The 17805-nt window shown below is 47.1% G+C and overlaps 1 protein-coding gene across 3 annotated transcripts in view; it reads right to left on the bottom strand.

Annotated features, from left to right (window-relative positions):
• LOC148027351 (uncharacterized) overlaps window positions 1-17805 on the bottom strand; it is a 143924-nt gene that overhangs the window by 81859 nt on the left and 44260 nt on the right. For all 3 annotated transcript variants that reach the window (XM_087691915.1, XM_087691914.1, XM_087691916.1), the window contains exon 9: window positions 4190-4240. In XM_087691915.1, coding sequence (XP_087548041.1) covers window positions 4190-4240 — 51 coding nt within the window. The remainder of the gene's footprint in view (window positions 1-4189; window positions 4241-17805) is intronic.

Raw genomic sequence — 17805 nt, 5'->3', positions numbered from 1 at the left:
CGCGTGTGGCACGGCCTTCGTAAGGCCCTAATCCAAAGCCCCCCACATTGCCAGGAGGAGATAGATCGTCAGCTGGTGATCTAGAACCCCAAGGTCAAAGATTGGGAAGGGATACACATTGACAAGCGCCCCCACATCTAGTGGGCTGGTTGGGAGGCTGGCCCGGCCCGTACCATCAGGACTTGGCAGGAGGTATATAGGATGGCGGACGAGGAGGTGCTGCAATGTGTATTAGGCTGCCAGAGAGGAGTGGAGTTGAGGAGAAGGAAGATAGATGCAACAATATCTCTAGAGTGGCTTGCTCCCCTGATACGAGAGTCGATAGAGCCTGGGGAGGTATGGGCCGCTACATTTTCACCAGCAGGCATCCCCCTATAGGTGGCAAGTAGGGTGGGCGGCACCTAACAAGGGATTTTCTTCACCATTTAGGAGGGGGGCGTCTAGCCCTTGACAGAGGGCGACAGGATGAGGGGATAGCCACCCTTTCGTGGAGGAGGATTCGGGTGGTGGGCCTTTAGGGGAAGACATGGTGACTGGACCCCTATGTTTTCTAGAGGGAGCTCAGGGAGTGGCGCCTTTGGGTCTAGGAGAGCAGACCACTTGATGAGTTGGAGTGGGATCCAAGAGAGTGGCTATGGCCGGCCATTGCGGTCGCCAAGAAGCAATGCCCTTCTGCTTCAAAAAAGAATTCAGCATAGAGGACAGGTTTGCAACAAAGGATGTGGACTCAGTAGCAGTGGAAGAAGCATCAAAAACAGACATTCATGACTGCTTCTTCTTATCCTTAGCAATGCGCTTTCTGCACTCACTAATGTAGTGGCTTGGCTTCTTGGAACAATGACATTTTCCCTTTTTGACTTGCGTGCCCCCTTGTTTTTTACTTTCTTATGATGTGCCAGAAGTTCCAGAACTTTGCGGAGCATTTTTCACTTGGCTGCCTTTGCCCTTTTGTCTAGCCATAAAAGCCTGCTCAGAGGCTATAGCATCCACATCACTATTTCTCCTTGTTTGCTCCTCCTCTAGAAGCAAATTGACTAACTGAAGAAAAGTGATTGGCTGCGCGGCAATCCTCATGGTGAGGTTTAAGGCCCTATGAAAAGCCAAGTACGAAGGAGGTAATGAGTTTAAAGTGGTAGATATCATTTGTGCATCCGAATAGTACTCATCAACATTCATGAGTTACTCTCGCAAGTCCTGAATTTTGTTCAAGTGATCGTGAATAGAATTATCTTCATCCATTTTCAACGTCTCTAGCTCTTTCTTTAAGAAAGAGATGCGAGTCTCATTCTTGCCTGTAAATATCTGCTCCAAAGTTAGCCAAGCTTCTCGTAAAAAAGCTGCTGAACGAATGTGGGGGATGATTGACCGCTGAACTGCCAATGTAATCAGCGACAAAGCCTATGCATCCTCTGTATCCCATGCTTTTTGAGTTGCTGATCTTTGTGGAAGTGGCTGAAGTGGAGCAAGCTGAGGTGCCCGTTGTGCACGTCCTCCTAGAGGAGTAGTAGCTGGAGCCACAACTCCAGGTTGAGCTTCTTCTCCACTAACATAATCCCAAAGATTTTTTTCCACAAGTACATTTTTCATCATGAAGGACCAAAGTGAATAGTTATTTCCATCCAATCTGTCCTCCTTGGATACATAGGTGAAGACATCTCCTCCCTGATTTGCCATGATTCTCAATTACCAAAAAAGGCGAAACAGCAATGTCGAAGCGGGACCAAATTGGAAATCTGAAAATTTCCAAAAATTGCAGAAAATAACTTTCTGCGATTAGTGTATAGAGGTGCACTCTATCAAAATTGTTTCTAATGCACGCAGTCCAACGTGCAATCAGTGTTCAGCAACACTGTACCAGCAAAATCCCCAAAATTTCTTGATGAATGTGTCCAAAAATTGCGTTCAATGTGTCCCAAACACGTTTCCTGAATTTTCTGCCTGCTGCGTGGGAACCCCCTTTTCCAGAAATTTGTTTTGGAATAAAAGGATTTTGTAAAAAAGGACCTATGTGATGGCGGGTTGTTGTTGATGACAGAGGGGGGTGATGTGGGGACAGTCGGCAGGCGGGCTGGACGTCGGAGGGTGGAGCGGTGTTTTCAAACAGGAACGATGCAGCACGTAGGGGCGGGCGCTGGTCCAGGCGAGCGCAGTACAATAGGCGAGTACAGGCGGCGCTGGAGACAGACGACACTACTGTTGACGGGCAGAGCGACTGACGTTGACGACTGACTTTAACGGGGCAGATTGGACTGGTGTGGCAGATGGCGAATGGGCGGCTTAGGGGCTGTGTTTGCCACAGATGGAGGCAGCTCAAGACTGGCGGGCATTGGTGCTGGGTGGCTCCAAGAAGCAGGTCGAGCAGCTGCAGGTCGTGCTGAAGAGTTGAGCTGAGGAGAACCGCGGAGCTACAGGGGGCAGAGTTGGACTGAGCTAGAAGCTCCCAAAGACTGAGCAGAGCTGAGCTGAGCTGAGCAGAGCCAAACCTGCTGTGATACCAAATGTAAGGGAGAAAGGCAAGATCGAAGCTCAGCACAGAGATCAGTAGACAGTGTGAGAGCTAAGCACAACACCCAATGCAATAGACTGAAAGAGTGTAAGATGAAAGTACAAGGTACAACCCTTAAACCTTAGGGTTGTAGGGGGTGTTCACAGCCGAATACAGTAAGTGCCCGTAAGTGTGTCATAAGCACATACGAAATAATACCATAAGTTTGCCTCATAGAAGAGCTCTATTCTTCGCTAGGACTACAATAAAGATCTTAGATTATGCAATCAATCTAGTCATAGCTCAAGGGGAGGTACAGCCTAGTGGTCTCTATCTGATGCCCTTGTCAAACGGTGTTGAGGAGAACAAGAGATGAGCATGTCATGTAACTACTATGACCAGTTCAAGAGAGCAGCTAAGGTACTCTAGAGATGACGAGAAGAAAGAGAGAGAGAGCTCCTTGGCTAGGTACATGGCCAATTTGAAGGTCTATCTGAAACATTTTGTCAAGTCCATGTAGAGGTTAAAGTTGGAAGGCTTGGGTACCCATTGGAAAAGGGACAATTATGGCTTAAGGAAATACAAAGAGCAAGACAAGAAAGGGGCTTGTGAGCAAAGTGACTACTCGCTCCAACCAAATACCAAAGGGCTCCAAGTTAGCAATATTTGCACCCTTTAGTATTCACCAGTGAACTCCACATGAGTGGTGTGACTACCTTCAACAAGTCCCTTGAGATCACTTGGCATTTTCCTGCTAACCACTCATCTTGGCAGCCAGTGCGGCCTAATACTACAGCTTTGTGGTTAGCACCAAGCTGGCTAGACAGAAAAATGTGTCGTCCATGTTACAAGCACCCATTAAGAGACACTCATGGTCAAGCACATACTGGCTCAACAAGCCATGTGTTCTTCAGATAGAAATGTTTGCCCTTACTTGGGAGCTATAGTTTGGTTCATGGACAATGGTTCATGGACAATGGTTCAAACTTTGATTCATGATTTGAGCATTGTTGCACATACAGGATCTTGTGCCACACTATTGACAGTTCTCCAAATCCAGATTTCTCTAATACACCTTCTCAGGGTATTTTTTCCAGATCTGAGAACTCATTGCAAGCCTCAGAGCCTGGCATACCTGGATGGCCCATGACGCATTTATCAACAACCAGATTTTCTGGCCAGTTTACACCATGGAAGGTCTACATTAGAGACCACCCATAATTGCCACTCTGCTATTCTTGCTGCATGGCCACTTGGCCCTTGCCTCATTGAGTGCAAAGCCAGTGATCAGTAGGACTAGACCCCTCTCTGGTTGTTTATACAAAGCCTAAGCCACCTAAAGAATCATCCAGGGGTGTTCTACCATATATTTTACTTGTCCCGCATGTTTTATTAACTTTTTGAAGGAAGCATTTCAAGGAAAAACAACACATTAGCGAAGACAGGCCAACATCTGCTTACGGCAAGCCTGGAATACCACCAAGTTGAATAACTAATCGGACAATCTTTTCTCCGAGTCACTGAGGCAGAGTAATGAAGTTTACATGTTTTATTAACTTTTTGAAGGAAGCATTTCAAGGAAAAACAACACATTAGCGAAGACAGGCCAAAATCTGCTTATGGCAAGCCTCTCATACCACCAAGTTGAATAACTAATCGGACAATCTTCTCTCCCAGTCACTGAGGCAGAGTAATGAAGTTTACCCAGAAGTGCCAAGATATGCATACAGTGAGCCTGGTACGCCTGCTCCAGCCCTGCAATCAGGCATTTACCAGAACATTAGAATGTACCTACAGTAGAGGCAATGCAAGGTAATCAACCCACTTTCAAGTTGTGCATTAACACAGGCTACTCTTGCCTTGCAACTAGTACAATTTAAGGTCAGCACACACATATCAGTTAGGGTGACCTTGATACCACTGACCCATTTAAGAAGTGACATTTCTCTCACGTTCAGAACTCTTTAGACCCTATCAGTTTTAAGTATCAGATTAGCACTAAGTTTGAAGTCATCTACACAACTAGCAAAGTACAATAAACATGTTTCTTTATCCCTCCCCAGCCTCTGCTTACTACCAGTAAAAAGTGTATAGTTGCTTGCTATATATTACCACGAAAGAAAGCCTTCTCTCTCTTTTTCTGGCATAAAGATCATCATTCAGCACTACACTTGCCTACGTACTTTGCCTGTTGGTTATACTTGAAGGATCTTTATGATGCACATGAAACACAGAAAAGCATCTATTTGCCCTTGGAAAAAGCATCTCTTCTTTTTAATTTCATTTTTATATACCTTATGAAAAGCTGAAATCCACTAACCACACCTCTACACCAGTAGAAATTGTTGCCTTTTGTAGTTTGTAAGTAAGTCAAACCATGTTTGTCTATTATGATGTAATTCAAAGACTAGACTTAAAAGCATACAAAGGCTCAGCAGCTTTCAGCCACTGTGATTTTTTCTTTGTTTGGAGGAAAAATGGAACAACAGCATGGCTGATGAATAGGGGATGCTCAACAGAAGGGCCACAGCGGAGTCAAATCAATACAAGGACTCATAGAGCAATCTAGGGAGATGAAAGAAGCCAAGGTGTTGAGCATAAATCCAGTCAGTGCACCATGATCCATCCCACAGCATGAAGAACATGCTACCCTTCCCCCCAAGCTGCAGAGGAGAAGAAGATAGAGGATAGAGGATAGAGTATGAGAGGTAGAGCGGTGGGCATGGTCACAAGTGATGCAAAATGAGACATGGATGGAGAGGAATTGCTGTCACTTTTGACTATATAGTCACATGGAATGGGAAGTGGAGATTTCCTTTTTTGTTTTAAGATACATCTGCCTCTGCATAGGCAATAGTCACTGGATATCAAAGTGTGTTGTGCTAAATGGTAGATCAAGATTGGCAGGTGTAGTATGTCATACATCCCTGACCAGAGAGTGTACAAGTCATCTAGGTTGGACCCTCAACTCTGGAAATGGGGATAGCCACAAATTGCCATTCCATGTGGCTATATAGTCACATGCAATAGGCATGAAACAAGAAATGGGAACATGGGACCCAAAAATGGTAATAGTCATTGGATATCCAAGTGTGATGTGCTAAATGATCAGTAATATATAGCGCAAAGTAGAGTGTAAAGTGATGTACAATAAAACACTTATACAGGGATACACCAAAAAGGGAGGGGGGTGGGTGGGTGGAGCCCTGCATGACTGGATGTGTAAGTCAATGATGATACAATGACACCATGCAGTGCCATTCTACCTACCTCCATCCAATCAAGATCAATGATAGGTATAGTACATCATACATCCCTGAACAGGGAGTATAGGTCATCTAGGTTGGACACTCATCTCTGTCGTGTTGCTCATGTCACCAATGAATCTCCGTCATCTCTCTATGGTGTAGTCTCTATGTCCAATACCCCTATATCCTTGGTCAGCATGGAGCTCTGATCTCCTCTACTCTCAGGACTATCACTTCTCTTGTGTAGGTGCAATACATGTGGGCACTATCTAGAAAAAATCAATGATCTGTGACTATCTAGTGCCTCCCTCCAAGATGTATAACTAGAGTAATGTTGTGCAAAGTCTTTGGATCTAAAGTAGAAACTAGCCCACTGTCCACTAGTCTGAGGACTCCATGACTAGTCTCAGGAGGTGTCACCTCTAAATAGTGTAGGGTATCTGCAGATGTAGTGCTCTTCACTCTCCACCTTCTCTTGACACAATGTGCAAATCCTCTTGCCTCTAGGAATGCAAGCTACTCTCCCTGTCTCAATCGCAAGTTGATTAGAGGAGACCGTAAGCTAACCAATGGCTATTCATATCTCATGTGGCATGTACACGTCTAGGTATGTAGGTCTCTCAATGACACAAATAAAGAATAATATGACTGGGGGGAAAAACCTCTCTTACAGAGTAAAAAGTGTCCCACTGTCCTATGTGTAAATCACCAACACTCCTGTGTGAGGGTACGCGTAAGTAAAACCCAACAAACCCCCCGGAGTGAAAAGTGATCAGTGTACAAGGATCATCCACCAAAGGAGATCAAATTTAAAGCATTACGAAATGCTTCAAATTTCTCATGAGGAAGAGCTTTGGTGAAGATATCTGCCACATTATTGTTGGTAGGACAGTAGACAAGGCCGATATCCCCTGCATGTAGCCTCTCTGTGACAAAGTGATAATGTATCTCAATGTGTTTCATGCGTACATGAAACAATGGGTTCTATGCCATTGCAATGGCACTTTGATTGTCAATAAACAAAGGAGTAGGCTCCGTGACAGATACATCAAGATCAGCCAAAAAACGTCTTAGCCATACACATTCAACTGTAGTAGTGAAAGCTACCTTGTCTTCCGGTTCACAAGACGATGTGGCAACAATGCATTGTTTCTTGCTAAGCCAAGAAATGCAAGAAGAGCCGAGAAAGAAACAATTTCCACTTGTAGAGTGACAAGAATTAAAATCTCCAGTCTTATTGGAATCATTGTAAGCATGTAACTGCAGTGGCCCCCCCTTGGCATAAAGCAATCCAAGACTCCTAGTTCCCTACAAGGAAAACATGCTTCACAGCTTGGCAATGTGACATGTGTGGGCTGTGCATATATCTGCTCAAGGCTGAATTTGCAAAACTAAATATCTGACCTTGTGTTGCATAAAGAAATGAGACATCCAACTACTAGAGCATATGTATGAATGTCAAACATGTCACTATCATCATTCAAAGACACCTTAAGTCAAGTCTCGATCGGCGTGCTTACTGGCTTGCAATCTTGAAAGCCAAATCTCTCAAGGAGTTTACCAATATATCTGGATTGTAACAATCCAATGCCTCTAATATCATGAATAAACTAAATGCCCAAAGAGTAATGCAAAGACCCCAAATCTTACATTTTCAAAAATTTGCTGCAAATTTTTCTTAAATGCTAGAATTTGACCAACATGCGGCCTTGTGAGCAGAAGATCATCCACTTAAAGACAAATGACTAGGAAGCATCCCCCTTTTTGCATACATAAAGAGTAAACTTTGATGGGCTGTTAATGAACCCTTGGCTAAGTAAGAAGGCATCAATTTTGGCATACCAAGCTCGTGGAGCTTGTTTCAAACCATACAAAGCCTTTTTCAACTTGCATACCAAGTGTTCGGATTCTTCAACTGCAAAACCCATGGGCTGCTAAACATACACGTCTTTCTCAAGTTCCCCATGCAGAAATGCAGTTTTAATGTCAACCTGGTGCACAATCCAACCACAATGGGCAGCCAATGCAACCATACACTTGATATTAGTCATACGAGATGTAAGAGCAAATGTCTCCTCATAAGCAATGCCTTTCTTTTGGGCATAGCCTTGTGCCACAAGCCTGGCCTTGTACTTATCAATGGATCCATCTGCTTTTTGTTTCATCTTATAGACCCATTTAGTACCAATGGCTTTCTTTCCAACGGGCAATGTAACTAAATCCCATGTTTAATTCTTCATGATAGAATTAATTCAGCCTGATTGCCACCATCCAAAGCACACTTTGTTGTGCATCCTCAAAAGAATCAAGCTCATCATCATCAAGTGTGTTTGCTTCCATAATATACTTTCCTCGCAATCCACCCATGAGGAAAGTATATTCGGATGGTCCGAAGGGCCCACCTGCTAAGTTGGCTTTCGATGCTAGAGGTAATGTGATTACCCCATGGGATCGGCGTTATCCCCGTTCCATCCCAAAGTCAATGGATATACCGTCTACCTCTAAATCTGCCCGTCGGAACTCTTTTGCCGTGTTGGCTGATTTCTTCGACGAGGGAGTCCTTGACATTCTTGCAGAGAAGGTTAAATCGAGGCAAGTGTTGCCTCATTCCTGATCTTCTTTTTGATTTGCAAGATAGTGCTTGTCAAACTCATAAGTTTTTTCGTGCTCTTCATGCATCTCCCGCTCGAGAGAATATGACTAGACTTCAGGATGCAAAAGGTCAAATGGTCACTGATCCTCAGACTATCGTGAATATGTGTAGGAATTATTTTCTCGACCTTCTTGGTTCTACTCCTTCACCTTCGGACCAAACTACTCAAGCTCGCTCAGTTTTTTATGATTTGGTCTGCAATCAGGTCCCACAGGACATGAAAACTACTTTGGAGACAGATATTTCTGAGGCAGAGGTTATGGATGTTATGTTACACTTGCCCAAGGATAAAAGTCCCGGTTGGGATGGTCTCACCAATGAATTCTTTAAGGTTTTTGCTACCAGTCTGGTGAAACCATTGACGGCTATGTTTCAGCGGGTTTGGGAAACAGGGTTCATGCCTTCCTCATGAAAAGAAAAACTTATCAAACTGCTTCCAAAACTTCCTTCGCCGTCTATGTTGACACATTGGCGACCAATTTCCTTGATGGGTTCTATGTATAAAATCTTTTCCAAAGTAATGGCGAATCGGCTCCATAAGCATCTTCTTGCCATTGTACATCCTCTTCAATACGGGTTTATTAAGGACCGAAACATCTTGCATAATGTCTTGAATGTGCAACCGGCTATTGACTATGCGAGGCACTCTAATTAGGAGGTGGTATTGATTCAATTGGACCTGGAAAAGGCGTTTGATTATTTAGACTTGTCCTTCATTGCAGACCTTATCTCTTCTATGGGCTTTGGTACTCGGATGGCTCGTTTGATTTACACCATAAGTGTTGCGGCTTCTTCGCGTATTATGCTGAATGGTGGTGTTACCGAGCCTTTTCTCCTTGCACGCTCTGTGAGACAGGGTTGCCCTTTGAGTCCTCTCTTTTCTGCCCTTGCGACTCATCCGGTGCTTTCGATGTTATCTCATATGGCAGCTTCTACTCAGTTGGCTGGATTGTCTCTTCCTTTTGGCCAGCACTTCATTAGTCAATCCCTGGCTGATGACAGCTTTATGATCTTGCGTGCGGATAAGGATAATCTTCGCAAAGCATTGGATGTATGGACTTTCTTTGGGCATGCTTCTGGTCTTCATATCAATGCTTTGAAATCAGCCATTCTCAATTGCACGGAGTCAAATTTGCAGTCACTGGACTGGCAAGAAATGGTTGTTCCCCGTGGTTCCATTGTCAGGCATCTTGGGTACCCTTTGGGTGTAGATGTTCGGCCGAAGCAACTACTAGAGTGGATTTCACAGAAACTGACAGCTAAGTTTCTGTATTGGAAGTCACAGGCTTGGCCTTTCCATGTTCGCCTCAAAGTGGCTCAGACAATTATGTTGCCAATGCTCACATATTTCTTGCCATTGCTGCCTTGGACTACTACTACATTGAATGCTCTTACTCAGTGCATTCGTTTCATGTTATGGAAGGACTCCTTACATGCAGGTATTTCATGGATCTCTTGGTCGCATGCATGTTCCCCCAAACGCATGGGTGGTGGGGCTATTTTGGATGCCGAAACTCATATGCTGGCACTCTGTTGGTCTCTTTTTTGTGCCATGTGCCTGGATCATCACCCGTGGGTCTTGATAGCCCGTTATTTTCTTGAGAATCATGGACTTGTGCATGGTAATACTCAAATTCGGAGCTCCTGGTGGCATGTTCTTAATGCAGAATCTCGGTTTTCTAGTCCTTCATCATCCCTGCTTGCTCATTTGGTATGTTCCTGGAAATTGGTTCTCCAGAAGGCTCAATGGCATCCAGCCGAGGATCGATTAGCTTCTAACTCTTTTCAACAGGAACTGTTGGTAGCCTCGCGATTACTTTCATGGGAAGGCAAACATGAGCTCAGACTAAAAATTAATCGTATGGCACGTTTGGGCTTGACTTCAGTTGCAGATGCCACTCTTGCTAGTCGCAATGTGTTGATATCGTTTCGCATAGCCAGAAGGCGCTTTAGGATTCCTCGTGGATACCGCGATTTATAGGGACAGCTTTTGATGGTGCTCCAGAGTAGACTGGGACCTTGCAGGTCGCATGAATTTGGAAAAGGCCTCAGCTAACCAGGTGTATCATCTTCTGATTAACGATCATCAATGGCTGGTTACTAAAGCCAATACTGTATGGGGATTGCGTAAATCTCGGTCATGGTGGAAGGCAACTGTGATGGAGGGCTGGATGAACAAGACTCCTTTCAAATGCAAGGTCTTTCTTTGGCGGGTGATGATCGGTGGTCTTCCGCTTGCTTCAGCCCTTTCCAAGCGTCGAATCTCCAATGGCAATTGTTTTTTTGCACCACCAGTGTGGAATCGGCCCGTCATCAATTTATTTCTTCCCCTCTTGCCAAGAAAATCTGGTCACTCTTGTCGGCAATTTGGAGAGCAGTGGTTGGTTTCTCACTAAGCCCTTTTGACTGGGTTTTTGCGCGGCCAAAATACCTCACACCGGCTCAATCACATATGAAGATCTTGTTTCACTTTCTTAGATACTGGGGCTGTTAGCACAATTGGATCATTCGGAATGCTTTTCTTTTTGATTCAGCCTACAATGTTCAGGGACATATTGCTAGGCTTAAAGGCCCATTGCATTGGCAGATAGATCTCATTCGGCACTCTGACTTACTTCCTCGGGAGGACTTACTTCCCTGGCATATGGCAATTTCCTCTGCGTCGTTGCCATGACTTTTTGTAATTCTGTTGGAGTTTAGTGCTTTAGAGAGCCAGAGAGATTACACGCGATGGATAGAGCCATCGTGTATCTTGTAACCATGTAAACTTGTACCTTTTTTTCGTAATTAATACAATTACCTTTTACAAAAAAAAAAGAGAGAGAGCTGACCTCTTCTCAAACACCACCCGGTCATGGATTATGGGAAACCTGCCCTCTATGCCTTCTTTGCATTCTGATTATTCCTGCCTATTCCAGTTCCTTAGATGGACTGCCTTGTGGCATATTTGGCGAACTCGGAATGCCTTTCTTTTTTATTCGGTCTTGGGCATCCATGGTCATGTGGCCCGTATTCGAGGTTTAGTGCTATGGCAGATTTCTTCTATGATATCAGCTGACCTGGTTCTTCCTAACATTGCTGCCCACTGGCTGGCCATTGTTCGCTCTACACCAACACTGTGATTTTCTCTTTGTGACATAGTCCTAATAGTCTTTCATCACTTTCTTTGAGGACCTGATGATCTAATGCAACTGAATGTATACAGAGAGAGAGAGGTAACAGAAAGCAAGAGAAAGTAAGAGATGTAGAGAGAATGCTGACCTGATGGTCTGATGTAAATATTTACCACTTAATTCAATTATCTTCACGAAAAGAGAGAGAGAGAGAGAGAGAGAGAGAGAGAGAGCGCTTGCCCTAGAGAGAGAGAGAGAGAGGAGAGAGACCACAGTACACAGAGAGAGAGAGAGAGAAGAGAGAGAGTCAAGGAGAGCGGGTCGAGGCGATGGCAGGTCTGCTGCCTTCTGACGCGCGGACGAGTTTTCCTGCACGGCGCCCTGCCTGACATCGTCCCGTCGCTTCGTGCTGGGCCTGTTCTACTCACGTCTTGCTACGCCCCGCTTCTGCCTACCCATCACTACCCCGTCACTCACTACTGCGTGTTGGACGTGACCCGCAGTCCGTTGGCGCCCCATTTCCTGCGTGAGACAACCGCCTGGACGTTTCGCCTCTTGCCCCTACTGCCAAGCCTTCCTGTCACGACGCCAGCCCATCGCCTATTGAGCCGGGCTGCGTTCGCCGCCCTGTCGATCTAGGGTTCACCTGCTCGAGCCCGTCCTCTTCTGCACCGGCGCCTGGTTGCGACCCTGTGGCTGCAGCCCTGCGGTCCCCTGGTTTTGCAGGTCAACGCGCGTCTGCCCTGCGTATCAGAGCGTACCGTCGCCATCGGACCTGGGCCCTCCGGACTGTCGCCTGATCCCTGCTCCGCAGCGCTTCAGTTGCTGACGGTTCAGCCCTGCCGTCGCCTGCTAGCCTTCCTCCTCAGCGTTCTGGCCTTTGTCACTGCCTGTTGGCCCTGCGTTTCGCCCTCTTGAATCTACTCCATTAGGGTTGCGCCCTGACCCATGCGTTATCTACACCCCCTCGGGATAGGCCACGGCTGAGGCCGACAGGTCTGCGGGACTTGCACAGAGAGAGAGAGAGAGAGAGAGGGCGCGAGCGCGAAGATAGCAGTATGGCTGGCCTGGATATGGATTTTCTCGACCGGACGGTGGCAGCCCTTGGCCCTGATTCCGATGCAGAGGAGCCGGAGGATATGGTGCCATGCACGGAGGAGCTGCCTCCGGGTTCTGAACTGCCGCCTGCCGGCAAACGCTCCAAGCATACTTCTGCTGAGCCAATGGGTCCTCAGGAACGTTCCTATGCACAAGTGGCCTCTGATCCTGTGGATTCGCAGGAAATTGACTGGGAGCATTTGCTGGACTTTGCCAATACTCTGCTTGGCGATTATGTCCAGCATAATAATGAATCTTTTTCTGATGCGGGAACGGATGATGTGCTGGAAGCCACGGTGGACCCCAAATCAGTCTTGCGATCCTTCTCGGTGTTTTATGACCGTGCAGTTATACTTTTCTTCACTGGCAGGATCCCAGTGCTTTCGCATATTCGCCAGTGGATGCACCATTTATTGCAAGGGGAGTGTGTTGAGGAGATCTTCCTTGGACCTCGCGGCTTTTATGAGGTGCTGTTGAAATCGGAAACGCATCGAGCTGAGCTCCTGTCCAAGTTGCCACTATTTTTTTATCGCCGCTTGGTCCATGTTGTGCCATGGCGCCCCATGGCCGACTTCCAGCATCTGCTTCAACGAGAATGCCCGGTGTGGGTGGAGGTGGAAAATTGTCCGGCCGTCTATTGGCCCATGTTGAAGGATGCGATGGCGGTTGTGGGAACAGTGCTGGTCCCCCCAAGCCTCAGGGCAATGAACCGAAACCGTTTATGCATGTTATGGGACACGGCCAGGAAAAGGCCCGCGTGGCTTCGCCTCAATTGTTCAGGCATGCATCCTTTGCATTTTCACTTGAAATGGGGCAACTTTGCGGGACACTGCTTTTCATGTGGTAAATTGGGGCATTTCATGGCCGAATGCCCTGAAAGGCAACCGTCTTCGGAGGATGCGCAGGTTGTGCTGCCCAAGGATGACATGGCGCTTGATGCCCCGCCCCAAGAAGCCCTTCAGTCTCCTCATGTCATGGATAAAGGCAAACAACAGGTCCTGAGTGTGGATTCCCGTCGCACTGACTGGATTGAGGCACGTCCCAAAAAAGGTAAAATGTTGGATGCAAGCCTAGCGGATCCTGGGCCTACTGCTTCCCAGGATTCCGTGCGCACGTATACGCGCAGGAAAGAAATGGTCACTTCACAGCAGGCTACGCGTCCTACGGCCCCGTCTGCCCCCCGTAATCAGTCTCCAAGGAAAGTCTATACCGACGGCCCCAAAGGCCCACCTGCTAAGCTGGCGTTTGATACCAAAGGTAATGTTATTACACCCTGGGATCGGCGTTATCCCCGCCCCTCTCCCAAGGCAGTGGATTTCCCTTCTACCTCTAAAGCAGGTCGCCCGAATTCGTTTGCAGTATTGGCTGATTTTTTGGATGAGGGTGTCCTGGATGCTCTCGCGGAAAAGGTGAAATCGAGGCAACAGGCGCCTCGTTCCTGACTTCCTTTTTTGAAGATACATGAAGATAGCCACGTGGAATGTGCGAGGCATTTGCTCTCGCCATAAGCAACATGCCATGTGGACCATCTTGCATGCGAACCAGTGGGATGTATTGTGTGCAGTTGAGCACAAAAGTCACGGTGAAGCAGGAAAAGTTGTGGATTGTCATGGATTCTGTCTGTTTTATGCAGGGACCCATGCTACGCACTATTCGGGCGTGCTGATGATTGTCCATGAGAAATACCAGCCTGTCCTTGTTAAAAATGATGTGCAGGGCCGCTTTCTGGTAATCGAAGTCTTATTTGAAGGAGAGATTTTATGGTTGTTGGGCCTCTATGCTCCGAATGATCCCGCATCCCGACGGGATCTTTGGTCCACTTTGCAGGGCTCCATGTCACTCGGCCGAAGGGGGTTTTTTGATGGGAGATTTCAATATGTGTGTTGACTCTTCTCAATCCACTTCAGGGCATTCGGTAATGGATACGCCGGAAAGCCGGGTGTGGAATTCCTTTGCTTTGCACGTACTCAAGCAAGATCTTTGGTCGTGGCTTCACCCTTCTTTTTCAGGGTTTACTTTTCATTCCGCACAATATGCAACTACCTGGTCGCGGCTGGACAGAATGTATATCATGCAGGGGGATGATTTTCTTCCCGAGATGCTGGAAATGAAGGTCTTGCAGCAATATGCGTTGTCGGACCATTTCCCCCTCCAGCTTGAGATGCAGGCACAATCTATTGCACCTTTTATGCAGTTGCTGGATAGGCTCCCTTTACGTTTCAACTCCTCTTATTTGAAGCATTCAATTTTTCAGGGCTATATGCAACAATTGATTGAGAGGTTCTTATTGGACTTCGCCTCTGAGGGCTTGCCTTCATTTGCACGGCTGCTCTCTAATGTGCAGCGGGTTGCTCGCCAGTATGGGATCCATCATGCCTCGCTTTGTCGCCGACGTCGACATGCAGCAGAGGACTTACTGGCTTTGGTCCGTTCCTTGCTCCTGGATTCCCCAGATGATGATTTTCTGCTGTCACTCGAGAGGCGTTTGGCCCATCTTATTCAAGTGTTTCAGTTGAAATCTTATCAGCAGGCCAAGCTGCATAACTTGACTGACACATTGCAAGATAGTGCCTGCCAGTCTCATAAGTTCTTTCGCGCCTTGCATGCGTCTCCGGCTCGCGAAAATTTGACCAGACTCCAAGATTCGGAAGGTCGCATGGTCACTGATCCGCAGACCATTGTCACTATGTGCCGAAATTATTTTATGGAACTTCTTGGTTCTTCTCCCTCACCTTCTAGCCAGGTTACGCATGCCCGCTCGGTCTTCTATCATCTGGTCCGCCAGCAGGTTCCATTTGATATGCAAGCCACTTTGGAGGCGGATATTTGCGAGGAGGAGGTTATGGATGTTTTGTTGCACCTGCCTAAGGATAAAAGTCCTGGCTGGGATGGTCTCACTAATGAATTCTTTCAGAACTCGGCCACGCAGTTGGTGAAGCCATTGGTGGTCATGTTTCAGCAGGTTTGGGAAACAGGGGTCATGCCCTCCTCATGGAAAGAAGGCCTTATCAAACTGATTCCAAAGGTCCCTTCGCCGTCAAAGCTGCAACACTGGAGACCAATCTCTTTGATGGGCTCCATGTATAAAATCTACTCGAAAGTGCTGGCGAATCGGGTTCACAAGCACCTTCCAGCTATTGTGCATCCTCTCCAATATGGTTTCATTAAGGGCCGCAACATTCTGCATAATATCTTAAATGTGCAAATGGCTATTGACTATGCACGGCACTCCGGTCAGGAAGTGGTATTGATTCAATTGGACTTGGAAAAGGCGTTTGATTATGTGGATTGGTCTTTCATTGCAGATCTCATGTCTGCTATGGGCTTTGGTACCCGGATGTCCCGATTGATCTACACCAATAGTGCTGCGGCTTCCTCCAGAGTTATGCTCAATGGTGGGGTTACAGAGCCATTTGTCCTTGCACGCTCGGTCAGACAGGGTTGTCCTTTGAGTCCTCTCTTCTTTGCCCTGGCGACTCACCCGGTCCTTTCAATGTTATCCTCCATGGCAGCTTCTGCTCAGCTGGCAGGGTTGTCTCTTCCTTTGGGCCAGCACTTCGTTAGCCAATCTTTGGCTGATGACACCTTTATGATTTTGCAGGCGGACAGGGACAACATTCGAAAGGCATTAGATGTTTGGACGCTCTTTGGTCAGGCCTCTGGACTTCGCATCAATGCCTTTAAGTCAGCCATTCTCAGTTGCACGGAGCCTGATTTACAGTCATTAGGCTGGCAAGGCCAGGTGGTTTCCCGTGGCTCCATTGTCAGGCATCTTGGATACCCATTGGGGGTGGATGTACGGCCAAAGGACCTGCTGGAGTGGATTTCACAAAAACTGGCGGCGAAGTTTATGTATTGGAAGTCGCAAGCGTGGCCGTTCCATGTCCGCCTCAAAGTGGCTCAGACAATCATGCTACCAATGCTAACGTATTTCCTGCCATTGTTGCCATGGACGCCTACTACTTTGAAGGCTCTCACTCATCCCATCCGTTTCATGCTATGGAAGAAGGATTCACTGCAGGCAGGCATTTCGTGGATTTCATGGTCACATACATGTACCCCTAAGCGCATGGGTGGTGGAGCTATTTTGGATGCAGAAACTCATATGCTAGCTCTCCGTTGGTCCCTTTTTCGTGCCATGTGTGTGGATCATCACCCGTGGACCATCATAGCCCGTTATTTTCTTGAGGACAGCGGGCTCCGCCATGGTAATACACGGCTTCGGGCCTCCTGGTGGCATGTCCTTAATGCTGACTCTCGTTTTTCCAGTCCCTCTTCCTCTTTGTTACTGCACTTGGTCGGCTCTTGGAAAGTGGTGCTCCAAAAGGCCCGTTGGCACCCAGTAGGGGACCGCTTGCAGACTAACTCCTTTCAGCTGGAATTGTTGGCAGTATCGAGACTCCTTTCATGGGAAGATAAAGATCAGCTCAGACCAAGATTTAACCGCATGGCCCGTTTAGGTGTGACGTCGGTTGCGGATGCTAGCCTTGCCACTCGCAATGTCCTCGTATCCTTTCGGACTGCTAGGCGACTTTTCAAGATCCCGCACAGATACCGTGATTTATGGGAAAAGCTTTCGTAGGAGCTTCAAGGTAAGCAACCCTTTCCTGCCCTGGCTGTGGATCGCCCTTGGCAGGACTGGGACCTTGCAGGCCGGTTGAGTCTGGAAAAGGCCTCTACTAATCAGGTGTACCATCTTCTCATTCAAGATCACCAATGGCTGGGTGAGAAAGCTAATACTGTTTGGGGACTGCGGAAATCGCTGTCATGGTGGCAGACAACGCTGATGGAGGGCTGGCTGAATAAGACACCTTTCAAATGCAAGGTCTTTCTTTGGCGGGTGATGACTGGTGGTCTTCCTCTTGCCTCGGCCCTTGCCAAGCGTCGCATCTCGAATGGCAATTGTTTCTTCTGTACCACACCGGCGGAATTGGCCCGACATCGTTTTCTTTCTTGCCCGCTCGCCAAGAATATCTGGTCACTCTTGTCGCACATTTGGCGTGCAGTGGTGGGGTCCTCACTAACTCCTTTCAACTGGGTTTTTGTGCGCCCGAAGTATCCCACACCGCCACAGTTGCATATGAAGATCTTATTTCACTTTTTCAGATACTGGGGATGCTGGCACATTTGGACCACGCGCAATGCTTTTCTCTTTGATTCGGCCTCTAATGTACCGCGACATATTGCTAGGCTTAAAGGGCTCTTGCA

Source organism: Lygodium microphyllum, chromosome 13 (genome assembly GCF_053477565.2).
Source record: "Lygodium microphyllum isolate KBCC chromosome 13, Lygodium_microphyllum_v1.1.10, whole genome shotgun sequence".
NCBI classification, from domain to species: domain Eukaryota; kingdom Viridiplantae; phylum Streptophyta; class Polypodiopsida; order Schizaeales; family Lygodiaceae; genus Lygodium; species Lygodium microphyllum.
Note: the sequence above shows the minus strand (reverse complement) of the source record. Positions and strands in the feature narration are given on the sequence as shown.